A 23,398-nucleotide genomic window follows, 5' to 3' on the forward strand; every position below is an offset into this window, starting at 1 on the left:
GATCCCTAGTTCTGGCTGTGCCTGGGTCCACTAGCCCTGCTCACAATCTGGAAGTTCACCCCTCCCTTAGATACCCAGGGTCACCACACTTGTTGGCATTGGTTTCTAAAGATACACTTTTTCACAGGGCTGTCTGTAGGATCAAATGAGCTAAAGTGTGTGAAGCGCTCAGCCCAAGGCCTGGCCCACTGCAGACTCAGTAAGCACGGATTCCTTTCCCTTAATGGGCACCTGGCAAGGATGGGGTTTGGCAAGATGCCGGGAAGATGTGAAGTATCAGCACTAGCGAAGTGATGTAACTCAGCACTTCTCGGGGAAACGAAAGTCAGGTGCCTCGGGACCCTGCAGAGCTCCATGGGACACCAGAATGAATGCCCAAGCAGAACATTTGGTGCATAAGAAAGGACAAGAGTAAGAAAAAAACTCCTGTCCCAACCTTTTGTGGGAGGAAAAATTGTCTGTGCCAGGGATGTATGCTGGAGTCCCTGGAGGTCTAGAAGGTGGACACCAGGAAAGGCTTTCCAGAGGAGAGACATTTGAGCTGGGGTTTGAAGGATGAATAAGAGTTTGTCAAACAGGGAAAGGACTTGGAAAAAGACATTGGATGAAACAACCACTATTAGTACAAAGCTGATGGGTATGAGAAGTCAGACAGCCTGGGTTTAATCCTGCCTCAACCAACGTTCAGATTCTTCTATGCTTCTGTTCCTTATCTGCAAAATAAGGAAATAGGGGCTTATTTTTAGTATTAAATGAGATAATATATGTAAAGCACTCAGAACAACGTGTTGCCAGAGGCTGTGGTTAAGCACTAAATAAATGCTTAGCTCATTATGAAAAACATTTACATTATCAAGTCCACCCCCACCTTTAGAAGACTGGAGCTGTTACCATTTATTGAGCCGTTAATAAGCTCCAAGCGTGGTGCTAACGCTTAGCATGCTTCGTCTCTTTTAATCCTCCCAATAACTCCAGGAGGTATTATTATCCCCATTAAAGATAGAAAAACAGAGGCTCTGAGAGGTCAAGATTTCATAGCCAGTGCGGAACAAGCAGAGTAGGCGTTCAAACTCAGGTTTGTCTAAGGATGCCCTTGGCTCTGAGAGAGCAAGGGACTGGCCTCAGGACACACAGCAGGGTGCTGGGGTGTCAGGATTTCTTTCTGGACCCACTCAAGGGCAGTAATGTGGTTGGAGGTCCTTGGTTTGCCTCTCCCTTTACAACAACATGTTTATTGAGTGTTGGTTCTCATTGAGAGAACCAGGGGTGGCTGACGAGGCACCCGCTAAGCCCTCCCCAGCCCCATTCACACGCTCTCCCACTCCACGGCGGACCTTGCGGGCCTGCGGCCCCTGGCACAGGGACAGAGCTGGGCCGACCCCACTTGGGTCCATAGGGTCAGGCCTCCCAGCAGGGCTGGCAGAGCTAAGAGCCTGGAGACCCAGCCGCGCCCCTGTTCCCCTCCCTTTCCCAACCCCCATTGCTTCCGCCAAAGGTCCTTGTAGAAAATTCCAGCCGCGCCCCTGGACCGGGGTTTTTCCAGCGGGATGGGAACAGTGGGCGCGTCTGGCAGCCAAAGCCGCAGAAGGGGTAGTAATTGGGCAGCCCCCGTCACCCCTGCTCAGGACTCCCCTCCCTTCGTTGTCCCCAGGGCCCCGGGCCAGGCTTGGCTCCTTGGGGACAGGCGGGCCAGCCAGGGGAGCCGGCTCGGGACGTCCTAGCAAACAGGAAATGAAACAAAGGCAGCGGCTTATCGGTCACCCCGCATTCCTTTCAGGTGATGCCCAAGCAGCCCGGGCGACAAGACTGGCCCTGAGGGGCTGCCTGCCAGGGGACAGACCTCCCTGCTGCCTCTGCTCAGCGACTCTGGCTCCCCTGCCTTCCTGTTCAGCTGGGGCTGGGGGCAAGGAGGATTCCTGCCATGGGAGGCCCCATCACCAGGCACAGCCTTGCTGAGCTCCTGGAGAGGCAGGGCTTCACACTGACCTCGGTGCCTAGAGGGGTGGGCTGAGGAGGGAGTCGAGAAGGGAATGGGGGGAAAGAATGGGTTATATTCATTCAACCATTCCACAAACTGTACCACCACCTTATCCAGTGTACAGGTGTGGGTACCAGGACTCATCAATGAACCAGACCCAGTCGCTGCCCTCAAGGAACTTCCAGCATAAGAAGGATACGTGAAATACTGGTGAAAGGGCAAGATGCAGATGAGCTCAGGGAGGGGGTGTCTAAGCCATGCTAAGTTGGGTTGCGGTGGTTTGGGGACTCATGGGTCCCTTGCACGGCACCTGGCACATCAGTTACTCTCCACCAGTACTGTCTGATTGAAGAAACCCTGGAGTTGGCTTTGAAACAGCAGTGGGACAGGGGAGGGGGTGGAACGGAAGGGCATCTGGACTGAGAGCGGCATGTGCAAATGCCCAGTGGTCTGCGTGTGTACTGGACATTAGCGAGCAGTGAGGACTCTGGAGTCGCCTGGGCACTGGGTGAAGAAGCTGGTGAGGAGGCTGGTGGGGTGGGTCCTGATGGCCTTGAATGCCAGGCCGAGGCCTGGACTTAATTCTCCAGGCACTGGGAGCATGGGGAGGTGGGGGAGGGAGAGGGCTCAGAGAGGCAGGCCCAGCCTGGCCTAGGGGTAGGGGAAGCAGGGGGGGTCCCCTTTGCCTGGGTGGCTTGGAGAGGCTGATCTGCAGAGACAGAGGCTCCAGCTTCTGTGGGGCTGTGCCCCCCTTGCCTGCTGGGCACTGGCACCAGTTCTGCTGATTGGTGGGTTGGATTCCCCCGCCTCAGGCGGCGCTGACTCAGCGTCTGAGAAGTGGTTCCCACGGGCCCACGACTCTCTAGGGGCCAAAAGCCATGCCATCCATGCCCCACCTCCAAGTGGGTCAGTGTCCAGGGCCACTGACAATTAGGGCTGAACTGAGGCTAAGATTTCTGGTCCACCCCACCCCCCACCCCCGCCAACCAGCATGGCCTTAGGCAGTCCTTTCTGCTGTCTAACCATATGCCACCCAAACTCTGGCCTGGCTCTCCACGTCCAGAAGTCCAAGATACATAGTTATCAATACTTTGTTTTTATTTTAAAACAGTGAAAAGAAAAATAAATATCTTTGAGAAATAGGAGTACAAGGGTGGGGTGGAGTGGTGGGGCCGGAGAAGCGGGTGTCCTAGCTTCGGTGGTCTTGCTCCTTCCCGGCCAGGCCCTACCCGGCCCCCGCTGGGAGGTCTGGGGGCCCCGCCAGCCTCGCCTGTCCGAGGCTCGCTAGTCGGGCGCTGCGTCAGCGGAACCCTCGCGCGCGAGGATTAGGCCCCTGGGGCCCGGAGCTCCGTCGGGCGGGCGGGCGGGGGCTGCTGCCCCACAGAGGGCTCTTCCCGGCGTGGTGCCCGCGGCCTCAGTGGTGACCCATGTCCTCCATTCCCACGCGGCCCCAGACGCCCAGCACGAAGCTCTCGATGTCGCACTCGTTGGCGCCGCGCACGATGCGGAAGTGGCCCCTCTCTCCCCAGGCTGGGCCCCACGAGTTGGCCGCCGTCTGGGAATGAGAAGGAGCCGTGAGGAGGGGAATTGGAGTGGGGGAAGAGGACAGGAGGCCGGGGGAAGGTGACAGCGGCCGCAGGGCACGCGGCGCAGGGACTCACCCAGTACTTGAGCGTCCTTCCGTCGGGCAGCGTCTCCTCCCCCCACCTGCGGGGCAGAGCCGGAGGGGGAAGGGCGCTGATTCACCTGCTTTCAGGAGCTCCCGCCCCCGCGGCCTTCCCTGCCCAGGCCCCTGTTGCCATTGGCGACTTGGGTGCACCCTCAGGACTTGCGCAGCTCTCTGTCCCTCTCTGCACCTCCCTCAGTCTCCACATCTCTAATTCTGTGCACCTGTGCCCGGTGTGGGGACGGTCCCAAAGGGACAGCTGGAGGGGGAAGCAGAAAAGGAGGGAAACTGGGCCTCCACCCTCCAGGGATCCACATCCCAGCGACCAGTTCTCTGGGACCTCATACATCTGCCTGCCCTCCCTCCTCACCTGGTGGGGGATGGGGGGCAGGGGGCGGTGTGTATGTGCAAAGTACATTTCATTGGTCGGACTATTGAAATCAGTGACTCTAGCATTGCCTCTTATATCAGCTGGGGAAACTGAGGGCTGGGGGAGTGAGTCAGGCAGAGCTGGGACAGGTGCTGAGCTGGGGAGAGGTTGAGCAACTCTTGAATCCTTGTATTTCATTTGGAGTTAGTCTTCCCAGTGTGTAAGGAAGGAAGAGTTCTAGAACACCTTAAAAGGCCCCTAACTGTCGGTATGACCCAGGGCAAGTACCTCCTCTTTTTGAGTCTCGGTTTCCTCCCCTATGAAATGGAGCTTTGCAGAGAGGTGGTAAGGACTCAAGGCAGACTCAGAGGCCCCAGTGCAAGCCCTGCTGCCCCCAAGCCCCCTGCCTACCAAGCCCCTCACCCTGTGATCTTGACCGAATGGGTCCCATGATGGCGGTATTGCTCCGGCCTCCCAAGGCTCACGGGTGTATGGCTGTAGATGCCGCTCCGGTACAGGAAGAAGTCCTCATGCACCTCCATGAGGGCTGTGGGCAGAGGCCAAAATGGGGCTGGCTCAGCCCATCAGCACAGGCACTGATACCCAAGCCTGGAGATGCATGCCCAGGCCCCGGGGCCTCTGGTACCAAGACTCTAAGTGCCCCCTCCAGGCGCTGCTCCTGGGGAAGGGACATGGTTTTTCCCACTCCTGGCCCCAATGGACTTGCTGCTCAATGCTGTACGGACCACCTGTGCCTCTGTGGCCAGTGTCAAGCAGGCACAAGCTTCTGGAATCAGGGGGCAGGATGACGGGCATTTACCTTGGACAGGGCCATTCTCCATCAGCTCCTTCATGATCTCCTTCTCCTGGAGGGTGAGGGGGTGGGGAGGAGAGTATCCATCAGGCGCGAGGCTCAAGCCTTTGGCCAACCTTCCAGCTCTCCTGCCTTTGCCCCCTCACCCAAGTGCAGACTTACGTTGGAGCCGAGGCGGTAGGCAGGAGTGACCTGGTAGATGTCATTGGCATGGACATAGCTATTGGGGCAGCGGGCGGTGGCCTGCCGTTTGCCCCGACCCATGGCCCGACTGTGCATCATGCAGCGGGGTGCGGAGCCAGCCTCGTCCCACCCATGGCCCGAGAACGGGTAGCAGTGGTCAGACACAACCCTGCAGGGGCAGCAGGAGGGAGCGGGGACAGAGTGGGCATGGGGCAGCCTGGCCCAGGCCCTTCCTGCAGGCTTTCCCTTCCTAAGACCCCCGCCTCATGCCCTCTTCCCTACCCCCTTGCTGCTCACCCTCGACGGCGCAGGAACCACCAGGCACCGTCAAGTCGCCCACCGCGGCAACCCTGCTGGTTGTGCGTGTCACAAGACAGCAGGTTCTGGGGTGACAGGACAGGTGTCATGTGCCCCAGAGAATGGATTGAGACTCGATCAGATGCCACGGCTGGTGGGAGGGGAGGTAGAGGGGCTGTCAGGGGGCTCAGGCCTTTGCCCTCCTTTCCCACCTGGCCAGCCCCTGCTCTTGAACATACCTGCCGTGGAGAAGGCCCAGGAGCCTGCACAGTTGCCCTGGTCAAGAGGGTCGTGGATCAGGTTGGGCCACTTCTCAGAGGCCTCGAAGGCTCTGGGCAGCACCTCCCCTGGGCCCAGCACTGTCTGCAAGGAAAAGGTCACTCTGTCTGCCTCCTGCCTCTGCCCCAGACTTCCCCTCAGGGGCCCTAGGCATTGGAGGTCTCCCAAGAGTCCAGGGCCTCGGTGCTTTGTGACCACCTAAAGGGGTGGGATAGGGAGGGTGGGAGGGAGACGCAAGGGGGAAGAGATATGGGGATGTATGTATATGCATAGCTGACTCACTTTGTTATACAGCAGAAACTAACACACCGCTGTAAAACAATTATACTCCAATAAAGATGTTAAAAAAAAAAGTCCAGGGCCTTCTGCAGTTTAATCTTGAGCCCTCTGTTGCTGAGAGAGTCCAGCAACCTCCACGGTGACCCAGAGGAAGACCCAGGCACCATTTAGTGCCTCTCTAGTGTCAGGTGGGGGGTGACTAGTCCTGTTTTACAGGTGAGGCAATTGAAGCCAGGAATAGGGAAGCGGTCGGGCCACTTTCCATCCTCAACCCCCGCCTCTTTCCTCCTCTGTACCTTCTGATCTGCTACATCCTTCTTCCCACCAGGACCTTGGGCTTCAGGCCCCAAAGGGCAGGGGAGGGAAGAAGCAGTAAGGTCCCGTGACTGGGCAGGCTGCCAAGGCAAACAGCAGGAGGCAGAAAATAGCCGGAGGCCCAGGGGAGTAAGGGCAGGGGCAGGGTCTGGTCACCTCAGCCTTGAGCTGAGCTCCCTCTTCAGGGAGGGCCGCTCTGGCCAGTCACTGCCTCCTCCCTGCCGGCCACTGATGGAAGGAGCCTCCGGCATGTGTCCCGCTCAAGCCCCCTTCCTCGCCCTTTGACTGTTCTGGGTCTGGTTCTCATTTCTCCCTCTGGAGGGTCCCACTGGTGGGAAGGGTGAAATCCCCTCCTCCCTGGCGTTTCCGAGAATTGCTGCTCTCTGGCCATAGCTGGAGGAGTGTCTGCCCCTCCCTTCCCAAAATACCAAGGTGACCTCCTGGCCCTTAGGGCCCTAACCCAGCCATACTGGGACCAATGACATTTTTCCCAAGCCGGAGAGGCCAGAGAAGCTAGGGAGGGTCAGATGCTGGGACCACAAAACTCAGAATCTGAGCATCAGTTCTTGCAGTGCAGCATATCTTGCTATAGGCAGAAACCTAAGGCCCAGAGAAGGGGAGTCCCTTGTCCAGGGACACACAGCCTACTGGTGGGGGACAGGCCTAGGCCCTTGGAGAAGCAGGGCACAGGGTGCCAGGGTCCCTGGGGTGGTAGGCCAAGAGGAGATGGCAGGATTGTGGGCAGGGATGGACTTACATGAATCTCATTCATATTGGTGACGGAGGAAGACGGGCGGATGGTGCCCAGGCGGTAGCGAATGCCCTCGTCCAGGGTCATGCCCCAGAAGGCACTGTGGTTCCCAGCCCGCCACCTGAAAGAGAGGGGATGGAGGTCACAGACCGGCCAAGGCTGGGGGTCCTGGAGGTATGCGCACGTGGGTAGGAGAGATGCCTACCAGCTAAATGTACACATGAATAAGATCTGAGTGTGGGTGTGCCTGGCAGGACATGCATCTCGGGCAGAACATAAGTGTCTATGTGTGTGCACGTGCATGTGTGCCCACTCGGGGCATTTTTAGGGCCTCTCACCCATAGTTGCCTTGGTTGATGGCCTTGATCATGTTTTCGTCCACCAGGCATGGCTCCTGGTCACACTCCCACTGCCCTTTCTCCTGGCAGGTGCTGGAAGAACAGGAGGAAAGGAAGAGGTGAGGTGGTGCTGGGCATCCTTGGAAGGGAGGAGGCCTCAGAGGTCAACATGGGCCTGAAATTCTGCATCAGCACCTATGAGAGGACCGCCAGATGATCCCATCCAGCCTGGTGGCTTTAAATGTCAATTTCAAATTTATGATTCCCAAGTTTATATCTGCTTCTCATATCTCTCCCTAAACTCCAGATTCAAGGATCTTACTGCTACACCACATCACCTCCTGGGTGTCTAACAGGTCACACTCACCACATCCCAAACCAAATTCCTGTTCTCCCCCTACCCCCAGGCCTGCGCCTGCCACAGTCCTCGAAAATGGCACTCCGTCCTCTCCTGGAGTGCAGGCCAAAGCCTGGGAGGCACCCTGGACCCTCTCTCACTTGCTAACCCGATTCATTGGCAAATCGTGTTGACTCTACCTTAAAAACACATCCAGAATCCAAACCATGTCTCATTCTTTTCCGTAGCCACCATGGTCCAATCACCTTTCAGTTGGATTCTGCTGTAGCCTCCTCACTGTTCTCCTCGATTCTGCCTTGTGCCCCCCTCCCCCGCTTCGGTATATTTTTAACACAGCTGCCCAAGCGATCCTGTTAAACCCAAATCATATCATGCCATTCCCCTGCCCAAAACCTGCCACTGGCTTCACATCAAGAATAAGAGCCAAAGTCCTTCCAGCGCCAACAAGGCCCCACACGATCTGTCCTCCTGTCCCCTCTCTGACCCCCTCGTCCCCGTCCTGATTCCTGAGGTCCCAGCCAGGCTGGTCCTGACTGTTGACACCAGCCGTGTTCCTGCCCCCGGGCCTTTGCACGGTTCTTCCTCCAACATCCTCATGGCCCCTCTCACTTCTTCTAAGTCCTTATTCAAATGTCACCTTCTCAGGGCGGCCTGCCCTGGCCACCCTAACTCAGCATCCTCCACCCTTCCTACCCTGCTTCCCTGCTTTCTTTTCTCCTCAGCCTGTCATCACTATCTGACGTATTATATCTTCAGTTATTTATATTGTCTATACCTGTTTCTTCACAGAATCTAAGGTCCTTGAGGGCAGGTACTGTTTGATACCTTCAGTGCCTAAAAACAAAACCTAGCACATAGTAGCCACCCAATAGGTATTTGTGGAATGAACGAATGAATGAATGGGGCAGTACAGTGAAGTGATTAAGAGCATGGATTCTGAATTGAATCCAGGGCTCAGAGTCTAGCTGACTAGTCATGTGACCTTAGGTAAGTTATTTTAAACTCTCCCTCAATGTTGTCTGTAAAATGAGGATAATAATAGTACCACCTTCCAGGGATTAAAAGGCAAGCTTGCAAAGTACTCAGCCCAGGGCCTGGACCATGTGATGTGCTCAAGAACTGTTATCTTCCGTGATTGTTCTCATTACAGGAACCCCAACTCCCCACCCCCTTGAGTTTCAGACTCATATCCAGCTGGCCTCCTGACAGCTCCTCTGGGTGTGTGAAAGGCATCTCAGAATGGCCAAACTATCTTCCCCCAAACCTGTTCCTCCCTTAACATCCTCAACTCAGAAAACGGCACCTTACCTACCCAACTGTTCAAGCCAGAACTCCATGTGGTCCGTGGTGTCTCCCCTACCGCCTGCCCCTCACCCAGACCCACCTACCACCAGCCTGCCTTATGAGCCGGTCATGAAAGACTCCGAATCCACCTGCCTCTCACCCCTCCCCCACCACCACCCTACTCTGGCCCCTTATCCCCTCTCACCTGGACCCCGCCCCCACCCCAGCAGTGGCTTCCTAACCAGGCTCCCTGCTTCATTGTGATTCCCTCCGCCCAATACACACATCCCTCTCTTAAAGCCAGAGAGATCTTTGAACAACACAGATCAGACTGTGTGCTCCCCAAGTAGCTATGCACGACACTTAGAGCAAAATGCAAAATCCTTGGCACAGCTCATGAGACCCACGGGACGCGGCCTGCCCCTCCTCGGGGCCTCTCTCCCCATTTCACAGCTCCAGCTGCAATGAGCTCGGTCCCACCTCCTGGCCGTTCCACAAGCCATTTCCCCCCATGTTCCCTCCTTCTGGGCCTGGGCCACTCATGCTCTCATCTCCCTGGTATCTGCATAAATATCCCTTCCTGAGTAGCCTTCCCTCGCCCCCACCCCACTCTAAACTAGGGTCCCCCAATAACCTCTTTTCCCCCCATCACACCTGTAGGGTTGTAATGACAGGTTTATTATTTGTGTCACCATTAGACTAGAGGCACCAGTGCAGGGACGAGGACTGTCTGCCGCATTCTGGCTGCATCTCCTCGGCCCAGCACAGCACCTGGCACATAGTAGGTCTCTAACAGGTGTCGACTGAACAGTTGGATTCTATGAGTTCTATAGTGCTTTTACAAGCTCCTAACTCTGCTATGACAAGATGCTAAACTGCATCCTTTCAAGCCCGCCCAAGGCTCCCGCCTCCCTTGTTGCCTTTTAAGGAGCCTCAAGGGGACGAGGACCCAGTATGGCTGGGATCTCCAGCCCCAGGAGCTGCGGGGGCACTTTCAGGGAGGCTTTCGTCCTTCCCTTCCCCCTCTGACTCTCGAAAGCATCCTCGAGGGCTCACAGAGCCTGGGAGGCCCACAGACACTGGCCCACACCCTCCCTCAGGTGTCAAGTGCAGGGAACGCAGCCAGAACTGGCCTGGGAGGGCAGTGGCTTGGTCAGTCCTTTCCTGCCACCTCCCTCTTTGCCCCCCAGGGCTGTCCAAGCAGGTCTAGGCAGGACTGGTGGCAGCAGGTCCCAGCATTCCAGAGGGGGCCTGGGTGGCCAGGCCCTAGGGAAGGGACCGAGAGAGAGTGTTAACCCCTCAATGTCCAGAGGCATCCTATCAGTAACAGCAGAATCATGCAAGCATGCTCCACCTTTTGAAACACACACACAGGTCACACACGCTCAAAGCATGCACACACACACATGCTCTGTCACCCAGACACACGCTAAAATGCACGAGTCCCCACTCTCACTGTGACCCAGGCACCCCTCACACCAGTGAGGCAATGGAAACAGCTTATGCGTAATGCATTCCAAAAAGTTTCCTCCTCCCTGGGGCCCTCTCAGTCCCAGGGCATGTGGTGGAGTGGGTGCAGGGCCTCCTCCTCTAAGTCTTAGGGTCCCCATTATTTCCATTAAGGCATTCAAGGCTTCGCACCTCCCATCTCAGGCCTCAGATTAGGGTAGGGGGGCACCCCCAACCCCTTCATCCTCCTACTGGGAATGGTGGGGAGGGTTGGGGGAGGAGGAGGGGCCACATTCCAGGGAAGGCCCTGCTACAGTCTGGCTGGCTGCCAGCTCAGCCATCCCTGACCCTCATCCGGTCCAGGGCAACGGATGCTGCAGTCAGAGGTTTCCTTCCTGGCGCCCCCTTCTTGGACTCTCCCGTGACAGGGAGAAAGGTTGGGAGGGGCGGTAGCCTAGCCCCAGGCAGGAGGGGCTACACCTGGAGCTGGGCATACGTGGTTGACTGCTCCTGGGGACTGCTGCTGGAATGCTGGTACAGAAGTTGACATGGTCCGTGTAAAAATTCCCATGTTACAGATGAGGAAACTGAGGCTCAGAAAAGGGAAAGGCCTTGCCCCCAGCAAGTGAGTGACAGGGATAGGGTTTGAATCAAGTCTGTTCCACAAAGCCCACAAGGCAAGCCCCCAACACTCACCAGCGGTTACAGTTGTCCCAGTAGGTTCCCAGGACTGGATAGATGCGACCCCTGTGCATGCATCCTGGTGGGAGGAAAGTCAGACAGAGACGTGGAGCCAAGACCAGAGACAACGGGTTGAGATGGCCAGGTCCTCAGAGGTCAGGTGTCCCGAACCCTCCCAAACACACACACGCACACACACCCGCCCTCACTGAAACTAAAGCGAAGCTATAACTTAAGACATCTCCTACAGCGTCACACACCAACTGCTACTTGGGAAGTTCTTCAGTGACTCCGACCCGGATCCCTCTTCCTTCTCTTGGATGCCCTCCACAACATTCCTTAGATCCTATGCCATTTAAATGAGTAGGGGTTTGGAGATGGGGAGTGGGAGGGGTATGGGGAAGCCAAAGCCCAGAGAAGGTAAGTGACTCCCCTAAGATGACACAGCACTTTGGGGTGACAACCCAGGTATGCAGTCTCACACCCGCAGCGCCATGGAATTGTGGGAAAGAATTCAAGTGACTCTCCTCTTGCATAAGGGCGAGTGGATGGTGGTGAGAGCTGAGAGCAGGAACAGACTTAACCCACCTCCCAGGTATGACCAGCCATCTCAGGGGTAGAGAATCCTGAGCAAAGGCAGAGGAATTGTTAAGATGACGCTGACCAACCCCTGTGTGCTTTATCAGTTTGAGGGTGAGTCAGCAGGTGTGGCCAGCACCTTCTAAGTCCAGAATATGGAGACAGGCAGGACTGGGAGAAAGGGCAGGAGGCTGTCCTTCTCCTGGGCCAACTTAAAATCCCACAGACCGAGGCTCTTCTTTTTCCATCTTACTGGAGAGATTCAAGTTAGACCAGAGTGGGGACTTCCTGGAAGTGCAGAGAGAGGGGCAGGGTCTCTTTCCCAGATTCTACAAAGCCTCCCCCTGGAAATGTCAATGCATCAGCCTTGCTCCTGAGCCTGGCTGAGTTTGGGCTTGACAAAGCGACCCACCCCTGGCCGTCTGGTGCCCACCTTGGATGGGGGGAAAGGGGGGTGGCACGCCGAGGCAGAAGTCCCAGAAGTCAGGGCAGCAGTCGGAGACGGTGCGGTTGCAGAAGAGGTCACAGTAACAGGTAGCACCCAGGTAGGGCAGGGCGCAGTCATCGGCGCGGCCGCGGCAGCACAGGTCCTGCTCCTGGCAGTACCGGCCACCCGCATCCCGGATGCCCCGCAGGTGGAGAGCCGGTGCTAGCTCCCGGCGCCCACGACCCCGCTGGGCACCCAGGGCCAACTCGCCAGCCAGCAGCAGCAGCAGCCCCAGTGGACATCGCCACATGGTGCCTCCTGGGCCCAGGGAGGGCAGAATTCAGGGGTCAGAAGTGGTGGGCAACAGAGATTCCCTGGCACCCCAGGGACTGATCTCCCAGCTTCCTGGGGCTGTGAGTCCAAGGGGTTCCAGCAGGGACCTGATTCCTGTGTCCCCAAGCAGGACAGGGGCGAGGAGCCACAGTTTACGTGCCCTGGCTTACCGGGGGAAGGGGCTTAGGCAAGAAATGGAGCCCCTCCCTGACCTGCGGGGGCACCTTCAAGGACAGGAGGTGGGGATGGTGGCATCCTTGGTGCTCCCCACTCAACGCCCATGCTTCGCACCCGGGGTCTCCTCCTGTTCTGGATCCCTGTGCTTCCCTCAGCCTCCGTCCTTGAGGGGGGTCCCTGACTTTGTGCCCTCACGTGTCCCTCTCTCTGTGACCCTCTGCCCCCCTCCACTCTCCCTCTCTGCCACCTGTCTTGGTCCCTCCACCTGGCCCCTCATGCTCTCTGTTCCTTCTGTCTACACCGTCTCCCCTCTGAGCAGGGGAGCGTCCCTACCTGGTGAGGGGTGTGGGCTGAGCCCGGCTGCCCTACTCGCCTCCGCCTTCCCGCTCCTGCGACCGCCGGACACTCAAAGTCAAGTGAGGAACGCGGGGCGGGATCGCTTTTTGTACCGCCCCGCCCTGCGCGCCGCCCCGGCCCCGGCGGCGGGAGGGAGGGGCCCCGGCTCTTTTGCACCTGGAATAGGCCCGCCGTAACTCCGAAATTGGGACTAGTGAGAGGGACCGTGAGCACGTGACTGACCTTGTTGGGTCTCCGGTGGAAGCCGTTCCCTTAGGGGCGGAACTCCAACCGAGGCAGAAACAACTGTGGTGTGACACTGGAAAGAACTGCCCAGTGGGCTTCGCCGTGGGGCTGAGGGGCTCGCGCGGACAAGGGAAGATAGGGGGCAGCAGAGCTCCGAGTTTGGGACCTAAGTTTGGGAAATGATGGGGAGAGTGTGGGCGGCAAAAATCTCTAAGCGCCCCGTGACCCCTCAGTAATAAAGACAGCCATGCACACCGCTCTTCACAGTGGCCCCCCCCGCCCCCCCGGGCTTGGAGCCGCCCCAAGCCGCCTCCGTTCCCAGGAATGACTGGAATCTGGAGGAGGATGATTTAGGACCCTTGGGCTGCTCATCCTCCCGAGGGGGCGGGGTGGGTGTGGGGTGGGAGCTGCCTCCCTGCCCTGAGACCCCTCTTTGCGTCCGCCCTCCCCACTCAGTTCCGGCACCTCGCCAAACACTGCTGCCTCTATCAACCCCTCCAGGGGGCATCGTGCTCGGCACCTGTCCCCCATCCAGGGTCCAAAGGAAGAGCCCTGCCAGCTGGCGCCCCCTGCAGAGCCCCCCCTTCCTGCCCTGGTTATAAACCCTGCCTTTGCCCAGGCTGGCCTGGGCCCCAAACAATGGGGCTTCTGTCCCGCCAGGCCTGCCCATCACCTCTTACCTCCCCATCGCGCAGTCCCCTCTCTTTCAACAGTTTGGGTCCGGGCCAGAGGATTCTAACAGCGGGAGGATGAAAGAGACTCCACCTGGACCGATCCCCCCATCCCTGGCCTGAGCCTCACAGCTGCCTCTAGGTGAGGGAAGTTTCAAGTACGGGGGATTCCCTTTGCCCTCTCTCTGACCTCCCTGCACCCCTCCCCCAGCCTTGGGGCATCCTCAGCTGGCCAGCCCCAGGGGGAGGGGAGGGACCAGGACAATGGGCATCTGTGACTGGGTTGACTGGGTTACCCCCTGCCAGGGGGTACTGGGCAGGGAGTCAACGAGGGAATCCTGCCCTGGGTGCATGTGCGGAGGATGGAGGAGTAATGTCCTGGAGCCCCAGCGTTGGCGGGAACACTCACAGGAGCTGGCCATCTGCTCCCTGCGGGGACCCTGGAGGACAGAACCTAGATGAGACACTGGAGGCTGAGAAGGACAGAGCTGCCCAAGGGCACACAGCCAGGATGCAGGCTCCCTACCTACCACCACTCCACTCCTTTCCCCCATCACCCTTAGTCACCCACTGCAGGTCTCAACACCCTCCTGGTCGGGAAGGCCCTTTCCATGTCTAACCTCCGTTCATCTTACTGCAAGGTGGGCCCCTCGTATTGGGAAGGAGATGGAGGCTGCCTTCAGAAGAGTTCATGCCCAGAGAACCCACTTTCGTGAGTCAGTTTCAGTGTGGTTCTGCAGCTTGGGGCTGGCCCAGGGGCATCTGGCCTGTTCTTTGCCCCAAACCACCCCCTGCAGGCCACCCATGTCGTCAGTGTTGTACGTGGATCTGAGTCTGTGAGGTGATTCTGCTGGAGTGTGTCTGAGTCTGCTTCTCTCTCTGTTACCTGTCTTACGTGCCTGCACATCTGTCTGGATGTTGCCTCTGTGTGGTCATGGGTTTGTCTGTCTTGCCCGTCAGTGTGCTGTTTGCCTGTATTTGTGTGCTCGTTGGCTTGTGTGTCGCTCTGTATAGCTGTGTGACTGTCCCTGTCTGTGTCTGCCTAGCTACTCGGTGTCTGTCTTGCTAGGAGCCTGTGTGTCTGTGTAGGTGCCTGTTCGTGTCTGTTCACGGGTTTTAGCTATCTGCCTGTCCTTGCCTGCCTGTCTGTCCATGCAAAGGAGACAGGAACACAGAGTAGGGAAAGAGAGCAGAGCCAAAAGCATGGCTCCGAGGTCCCTCGTCATTACTGAGCTTGGCACTGAGCCCGCCCCAGTGGAATCTTGTGACTCACTGGGTTGCTTGGCCAAAGAGGAAAGGAAAAGGGCAGGGCTCTGGGGGAGGGGCTGGAAACCCACTTTCCTTTTCCATGGCCCCTCTCCTTCCTGGTGACTCACTCTCTGTCTTTATTCTTGTCCAAGGGCCTAGGGCAGAGCAACAGGTGAGGAGATAGCAGCAGGCCTTACCCTCTGAGCCCTTTGGCTTCCTTGGGAGGCAGGTGGCCTGGGGCTCCGAAGTGACTCTGACCTCCCTCACTTGTGACCCTGGGTAGACACTGCCTCTCTCTGGGCCTTGGTTTCCCATCTGTACTCAGATGCTCCCTAGAGGCCCTTTGATGCTCTTTTCTTTCTACAAAAGGGAGGCGAAGCTAAAAAGAGGCAGTGACATGCCTAAGGTTGCACAGCAGAACAGAGACCTGGGCCTCCTCTCCTCTCCCTGGGAGTCCAGTGCTACCCCTCCCCCACCTCCCCCTTCCCCAGCTGCTCTGGGTGCTCAGAATGGACCACTCTCCTCTGGAGGCTGAGCAGGGCCTCCTGGGAAGACAAAGACCCATTGTACTGTGCTCAACCCAGGTCTGTGGCCGACTACCCACCACCTGAGGCATGGGGGCTCAGATGTTTGGGTCCCAGTCGGCACCACAGCTAGGGCTGGGGGTCCCTTGTGGGCCCCTGTGGTCAGCTGGACACGTTCAGAGCTTGGAGCAGTGATACCTGGAGCTGAGTCTGAGATCCAGGCCGGGCCTAATGTTTTCCGTGTTGGGCCCTGTCGTGACATGTCGGGCTTCCTGGGGCCTGTTGGACTGTTGTTATCAAAGCACTGCCCGCAGGGCTGTGTGGCAAAATGCGGCGCTGCCGTAGCGTGCTGGAGCTTGTGGGAGATGAGATTCGGGGCCATGTGAAAGTCTGTTATACTGAGCCGTGGAATGCTTTCCTGTTTGATTTTTCTTATTTATTCCACAAGTATTTATTGAGCATTTACTATGTGCCAGGCTCTGTGCTAGATGCTGAGTGTTATGAAGCTGTGCACATGGTGTGGGAACCTGGAGTGCTGTGATGGTCAAGGGGGTCTCAGAGAGGAGATGGCATTTGAGCTGAGGCTGAAGGATGAGAAGGAGGCAGCCCTTTCTAGAGGGTGTTCCAGGAAGCCGGGCCAGCATGAGCTAGAGGCCGGGCACAAATCGGTCTGTTTGAGACACAGAAGGAAACCCAGAGTGGCCACTCTACAGTGAACGAGGTGGGCAGAGGAGCAACTTGAGGCTGGGAGGTAGGCTGCGTGGCCCATCACGCAGGACCCTCAGGCTGTAACTAGGAGCTTGAATTGTCTTCTGAGCACTAAAGAGATTTCAACGTGGCAGTGAAATAATCTGATTCACACGTGCAAAAACCCACTCTGCCTGCTCTGTAGAGAACAGATGACTACAGTGTAAGAGTGGAATCAGGGGGCCCAGGTAGAAGGTGATGGTGTGACCCAGGCTAGAGATGCTGAGGCCTGAATGAGGCTGGGGGCTGTGGAGATCGTGAGAAGCAGGCTTGTTGGGGACCTATTGTGGACTTGCTGGAGGGTCAGAGGTGATGGGTGAGAGAGGGGAGGAATTGAGGAGGACTTCCGGTTTTCTACCTGGTGGGTTGAGGAAGGTCCCCAATTCTCTGCTGTTCCCCTTCCTGGAGTCTGGGCAGGCTTGGGGACCAGCTGGACGCACAGAGACTGTGTGACCTAGGCTGGTTTCGGGCTCAGACTGGAAAAGCGGGAGGACAGAGCCTGGGGACACTCCTATATCAGGAGCTGGGCAGAGAGGAGGAGAGGGTACAGGAGACTGAGCAGGATTGGCCAGGGAGGAAGGGGGAGCCCAGGTGAGAGAGCTGTCAGGAAGCCAGGGGAAGAGAGTGCTTCAAGACCTAGGAGGGGAGCTGCCTGTGTGGAATGCTGCGGAAAGGTCGAGTAAGCCGAGGACAGAGATGTGTCCACTAGATGTGGCAGCAAGGACCTCGGGGCAGCCTTGACGGAGCAGTCTTAGTGGAAGAATGAGGATGGAAGCTGAATGGCAGGGGTGGGACTGCAAATGGGAGCCGATGAACCAGAGAGAACAACCACTGGCAACTTTTTAGAACGTTTTAATGCAAAGGGAAGCTGAGAAATGGGGCTTTGGCTGGAAGGAAATAAGGAGGGTGAAGGGAGAGTTTTGTCCAAATATGGATACTATAACATCGTATCTCTATGCTGATGGCAAGGAGCTGGGGAGGAACTGATGATACAGAGAGAGGGGATTTCCCAGGATCAAAATCCTTGCTAAAGTAAGAGGGAGGGGACCCGGAGCACAGGAGGAGAGAGCTGGCGTTTGACAGGAGCAGGGACAATCATCTGAGAGGCAGAAGAGGAGGTGGATTTGTAGAATCAGCCGTGCAAAGCTGAGGGAACCTCCTCAGATGGTTTCTATTTTGCCAATGGAGTGGAAGCAAGTTGCAGCCAAAGTGAGACAGGAAAAGAGGAGGGGACGGAGGATCAAGGATTAGATGTGAAATAGTTATCACAGTCAAGCCCACTAAAGAAACAGAGTAGGATTTCCGGCAGTGCGGAGTGACCATTCGAAGTTGCTGACCATGAATTTGGAATGACCCTGGCCGGCCAGTCTGTTTGCTCGTGTGTTTTCTGCCATACACGGCAAGTGCTAAATGTGGGCCTTTTCCCAGGTAATCCTATGAAATCAGGGCAGATGGGAAAGTCAAGACTCAGAAAGACTTTCTGGCTTGCCCAAGGTCACACAGCTGGTAGGGGCAGAGCAGGACCTTGAGCCCACTCCCTGAAGCCTCTGCAGATGCCAAAACTGTCCAAGGACTAAGTTGACTCTCACAGCCGGTACTGTACATGGTCGTCAGCTATGGGTGCAAGTGGGGAAATGCAGAAAAGAGAAACAGAGCTTTCCTTTTTCTGTTATATTTCTGTTTATTGGTGCTGGGGCCAGTTGAGTACAAAGCGGCCCGAGTGCTGCTTCCTTGCAAGGTCTATTTGGTGAGTAACGACACCATTTCTTCATCTCTATCTTTATCTAAATGACTAGCTTCTTTCAACCCTGGGCCAGGAGTGTGGAGATTTTTGGGGGGGATTAATGGCTCCCGCTCATCTCTTAATTATCTGCCCTCCTTCGATTCAGCATTACTTTCACTACAGAGAGCTCCCCAGGGAACAGTAAGCTTGGTGTTATCATCAGCAAACATCTTAGAAAGTGGGTTCTGTCTTCCGGTGCCTATTTACAGAAACATTTCCACACCTTGCTTGGTGTTTCCAGGAATTCCTGATTTTCCCGGCCAGGAATATTAATAAATGGGTCTTGAAAAGTACAAGAGGTTCTTCCGTGGCTGCAAGCACATTGAACACTTTTGCCTTTTAATCCCTAAGCAGAAAGTAATAAAGCCCTAAAGGTTGGGTAAAAACCCAATCTGATAGAAAGAGTCACTTTTAAGAGCTAGGTTCTCAGGGGGAAATGCTGTGATGTGACCCTCGTGGTTGTAATAGGTTGAATGGAGCCCCCCCAAAAGATATGTCCAAGTCCTAATTCCTAAAACCTGTGGCTGTAACCTTATTTGGAAACAGAGTCTTTGCAGATAAAGATCTTGAGATGAGATCATCCTGAATATCTGGGGTGGGGGGCGGTTGGAGGTGTGCTAAATCCACTGACAAATGTCCTTATAAGAGACACACAGAGGAAGAGGAGGAAGCCATGTGACCATGGATGCAGAGATTGGAGTGATGCGGCCACAAGCCAAGGAACACGTGGAGCCACCAAAAGCCGGAGGAGGCAAGAAGCAGATTCTCCCCTTGAGCCTCCAGAGAGAGAATGGCCCTGCTGACACCTTGGTTTTGAACTTCTGGCCTCCAGACCGTGAGAAAATACATTTCCTTTTTTTTTTTTTTGCAGTACGCGGGCCTCTCACTGTGGTGGCCTCTCCCGTTGCGGAGCACAGGCTCCGGACGCGCAGGCTCAGCGGCCACGGCTCACGGGCCCAGCCGCTTCGCGGCATGTGGGATCTTCCCGGTCCGGGGCATGAACCCGTGTCCCCTGCATCGGCAGGTGGACTCTCAACCACTGCGCCACCAGGGAAGCCCCACGTTTCCATTTTAAGCAGTCAAATCTGTGGCCGTTTGTCCCAGCAGCCCCAAGAAACTAATATAGTGGTCTTCCCTTTCTAGGCTCTGTGAGGCCTGAGATCTGTGGGTCAATCAGAATGGGCCAAATTCAAGTCTGTTTGCAGACAGAACCAGCACCAAGCAGCTCGTACTGGCAAAAGCAGAACAAACGGGCTCAGACAGAATTGACTTATCAAGAAGTGGTTCAAAGACTCATCAGCAGTGATAGAGCCTAACATCAAGGTCCAGAGCACAGACTTAGCAGCCAGATGGAGTAGGTTCAAATCCCGGCTCCACTTTTCAGGGACCAGGAATCCCGGGGCAGTTTTCTGAAGCTCTCTGTGCCTCAGTTTATCCACGTGTAAAATGAAGACACTAATAGCAGTCCCCACCTGCAGGGTAGTTGTAAGAATTATATGACTTAGCGTAAAGTCCTTGGAACTGACCGTGCCGACATATCACAGGTGCACTATGAGTGTCTGCTATTATTACAATAACCCAAATCACAACAGCCACAAATGAGCTCAGAATAGTCAAATAGCTGCAGATGTGCTTACGCCTACACACAGTGAGTCAAACCAGTTAAAACTAGCTGAAACTAAAAAAAAAAAAAACAAACAAAAAACCTAGCTGAAACTAATGTAAACCTGCTCAAACCGCTTGGGTCAACCTTACAAAAACCAGATTAAGGCGGTCAAATAGGATTAGAGCAGGTCTAGAATCTGTACATGCGTTTGCACATGCGAAGGGTCTCTGTTCTCTGTGTGTGTCAGTTTGGACGGTAACAAACAGCCCCACACATCTCCCAGGGGTGAGAGTGATGCATAGGCAGAGGCCATGGAAGTAAGTCCACATCTAAGAGAGACCAAGACGTATTTCCCTGTCGGAAGCACAACCAACATCTGCTGAAAGAAACACTCAAATTACTTATCCTAGGTCAAGCCTCAAATGTTCGGAACCAACCTCACGTTAGTTAGACAGAAGATGGGATATCTTGACCCAGGATCCCTAAGAATCTCCTGAAACTCAGGGGCAAAAAGTATAGTCAGAGTCCATGGAGATCTAGAAGGTTGTCAGAACCCAAGGCCACTCTCTCTTTGGCCCAGGGAGGGGAGGCAACTCCCTCAAGGCCAGTAGCTCAGTGAGCAGTAGGATGAGGGGCGGGAGACCCTCGGGAGGTCAAGGCCAGTAGCTCAGTGAGCAGTAGGATGAGGGGCGGGAGACCCTCAGGAGGTTGGGAGTCTCAGGTCAAAAGTTAGAGGCCTTTGTGGAGCAGCTCACTCCAGCGGTCACAGGCGCTGCCCTGGCCCTTTACTGGCTCCATGCCTCCCCAGGGGTGCTCTCTCCAGGGCATTTGTGGCACTCTGTGTCTCCTGCTGGAGGGGACAGATGCTGAGGAGGGGCTGGGAGAGACACCTGGCTGGGGCTCAGGGCCTGCAGGGGAGCTGGAGCCTCTAAACTCAAGGCTGGGTGGGCAGCAGCCCTTCTGTAGTAACAACCAGAAGCTGGGGAGATAAGGAGAGGTCCAGGGGAGAGTCTCTATGTGATGACATAGCTGCTCGGGCACAGATGAGCTTGGGCAGAGAGAGGTCAAGGGCCTGGGTGGGAGTCAGAGGCCTTCAGTCCCTGTCCTGGCTCTGCCTCGGACATGCTGTGTGACATTGAACAAGTCGTCGCTCCGTCTGGGCCTCACTAACCCATATCTGAAATGAGAGAGAGCTCTCCATGGTCACCGAGGGCCCCAAACTCATACACAAGACGGAGAGCTCATTCAGTCCAAACTTCTCATTTGCAACTGAAGGAATGGAGACTAGACAGAGGGAGGAGTTGGCCACGGTCACATAGTGAGTGAGAGGGAAATGGAGGAAACTGTCATTTGTGGTCCACCTACTATGTGCTCAATAAACTCCCTCCACGAGGACTGCCCTTGCTTCCATCCCAGCCAGCACGAATGCCAGGAGCACCTTCTACAGGCGGGTCACTTGACGTGGATTATCTCATTTAATCTGCCACCAGTCCTCAGAGGTATTATCATCCCCATTTCACAGACAGGAAAACTGAGTTCCAGAGACATGACGCGCTCAGACACAGCTATTTGAATCGTCTCTCCAGTTCCCCTAGGGCAGAAGGGAGAATGAGAATGGAATGCCAGAGGTCAAGGGTGCCATGCCCCAGGATCAACTTCTGGGGGAAAAACAGGGAGCAGGCTCAGGCCCAGAAAGAATCTAGGGAGGTAGCGCCCATTGACTCATTTTTTTTTTTTTTCTGTGGTACGCGGGCCTCTCACCGCTGTGGCCTCTCCCGTTGCAGAGCACAGGCTCTGGACTCACAGGCTCAGTGGCCATGGCTCACAGGCCCAGCTGCTCCGCGGCATGTGGGATCTTCCCGAACCGGGACACGAACCCGCGTCCCCTGCATCGGCAGGCGGACTCTCAACCACTGCACCACGAGGGAAGCCCCCATTGACTCATTTTATTTTTATTTTTTTTGGCTGCATCACCCATCTTGTGGGATCTTAGTTCCCCAACCAGGGATTGAACCTGGGCCCTCGGCAGTGAGAGTGTGGAGTCCTAAGCACTGGGCAGCCAGGGAATTCCCCCATTGACTCTTTTTTTTTTTTTAACAATTAGTTTAATTTGATTTTTCATTAATTAATACATTCTCATTGTTCCAAAAAAATGTATAAAAAGCATACAATAAAAAGTCTCACTCGGATGCACGTGCCTCATTTGCCCTATTCTGACTCCTGTCCCCACTGCCTACAGGTCACCAGTTTTTATTAGTATCTGAGGTTTTCTTGCAGAGTTGCTTTATGCACGTACAAAAATGAATAAATGTTCATAACGCCCTTTTTACATAACAAACTATATATACTGTGCCGTACCTTTTCCCACTAGCCACACATCTTAGAGATTTTAATCAGCCAATAGAGCTTCTTGTTCTTTTATATCACTGCCTAATATTCTATTGTAGATTGAAATGATTCATTTAACCAATTCCCTATTGCTGGACATTTGAGTCCTTTCTAGTTCTTCTTGTTCTTTTTGGTGTTACAATAATGCTGCCATAGATAATCACGTACATACTTTGTTTAATACATGTTAAAGGTATACTCGCAGAATTAACTCCCAGCAGTGGATGGCTGGGTTGAAGGTACTGTGTTTGTTTTCTGTGGCTGCATAACAGTATCACAAACTCAGCAGCTTAAAATAACACCCTGAGAGTCTATAGGTCAGTCCTGCATGGTGTAGCTGGGTTCTCTGCTCAGGACGGAATCAAGGTGTTGGTGAGGCTTAGTCCTCATCTGGAGTGCCAGGGGGAAAATCGATTTCCAAGCTCACTCCCGTTGTTGGTAGAAATGGCTTCCTTGTGGTCTCTGGTTTCTTGCTGGCAATCAGCTGAGGGCCTCCCTCAGCTTCTGGAGGACACCTACATACTCTACCATGTGGCTTCCTCCAAACGGCACAATGAATCCTGCTCATGCTTCAAATCTCTGACTTATCCTGAGACCAGCTGGAGAAAATTCTCTGTATTTAACGGGCTCAGCTGATCAGGTCCAGCCCCCTCAGGGTAATCTCTCTTCCTTAAAATCCACTGATTTGGGACCTTATTTACATCTGCAAAATCTCTTTTGCCATATAATGGAACATAATCATTGAGCCCCTATTTTCATCATCTTTACCGATTGTGCCCACGTGCAAAGGATCACACAAAGTTGAAAGCCAAGGAGGGTCACCTTAGAATCCAGTCTAACACAGGGGTATTTGTAAATTGGATAGATATTGCCATCTGGTCCCCCATGGGATCTCCCCTTCCCCAGCAACGCTGAACATGCCTGCTTTTCCACAGTGTCACCTAAAGAACGGTATCAAACTTCTGGATTTCTGCCAATCTGATAGGTGAAAATGGAATCTCAATGTATTTTTTTTAAGTACATTGCTTTTTTAAAATAATTTTTTAAAATTTATTTTATCTTATCTATTTATTTTGGCTGCATTGGGTCTTTGTTGCTGTGCGGGCTTTCTCTAGTTGCGGCGAGGGAGGCTGCTCTTCGTTGCGGTGCGTGGGCTTCTCATTGCGGTGGCTTCTGTTGTTCTAGAGCACGGGCTCTAGGCGCCTGGGCTTCAGTAGTTGTGGCACGCAGCTCAGTAGTTGTGGCTCGTGAGCTCTAGAGAGCAGACTCAGGAGTTGTGGCACACGGGCTT

The 23,398-nt window shown here is 55.1% G+C and overlaps 1 protein-coding gene and 1 pseudogene across 3 annotated transcripts in view; one reads left to right on the forward strand and one right to left on the reverse strand.

Annotated features, from left to right (window-relative positions):
* The window catches only part of LOC309974959 (methylosome protein WDR77-like), a 462,921-nt pseudogene that overhangs the window by 326,627 nt on the left and 112,896 nt on the right, over window positions 1–23,398 (forward strand). The window lies entirely within an intron of this gene.
* TINAGL1 (tubulointerstitial nephritis antigen like 1) lies at window positions 3,065–12,950 on the reverse strand. Of its 2 annotated transcripts, XM_082832832.1 has the most exons (12): window positions 12,892–12,950; window positions 12,055–12,366; window positions 11,058–11,121; window positions 7,271–7,363; window positions 6,939–7,053; window positions 5,548–5,671; window positions 5,309–5,459; window positions 4,991–5,180; window positions 4,835–4,880; window positions 4,438–4,561; window positions 3,640–3,685; window positions 3,065–3,533 (listed from the first exon to the last, which is right to left on the reverse strand). In XM_082832832.1, exons 2-12 carry the CDS (start codon window positions 12,356–12,358, stop codon window positions 3,393–3,395), a joined length of 1,398 nt encoding a protein of 465 aa, XP_082688958.1. In that variant the 5' UTR covers window positions 12,359–12,366; window positions 12,892–12,950; the 3' UTR covers window positions 3,065–3,392. The 2 variants fall into 2 exon arrangements, with proteins under 2 accessions (XP_082688958.1, XP_082688959.1); XM_082832833.1 differs by lacking the exon at window positions 12,055–12,366 and having other exon boundaries at window positions 12,892–12,941.

This window comes from Leucopleurus acutus (assembly GCF_964270905.1).
Source record: "Leucopleurus acutus genome assembly, chromosome: 2".
Lineage (NCBI taxonomy): Eukaryota > Metazoa > Chordata > Mammalia > Artiodactyla > Delphinidae > Leucopleurus > Leucopleurus acutus.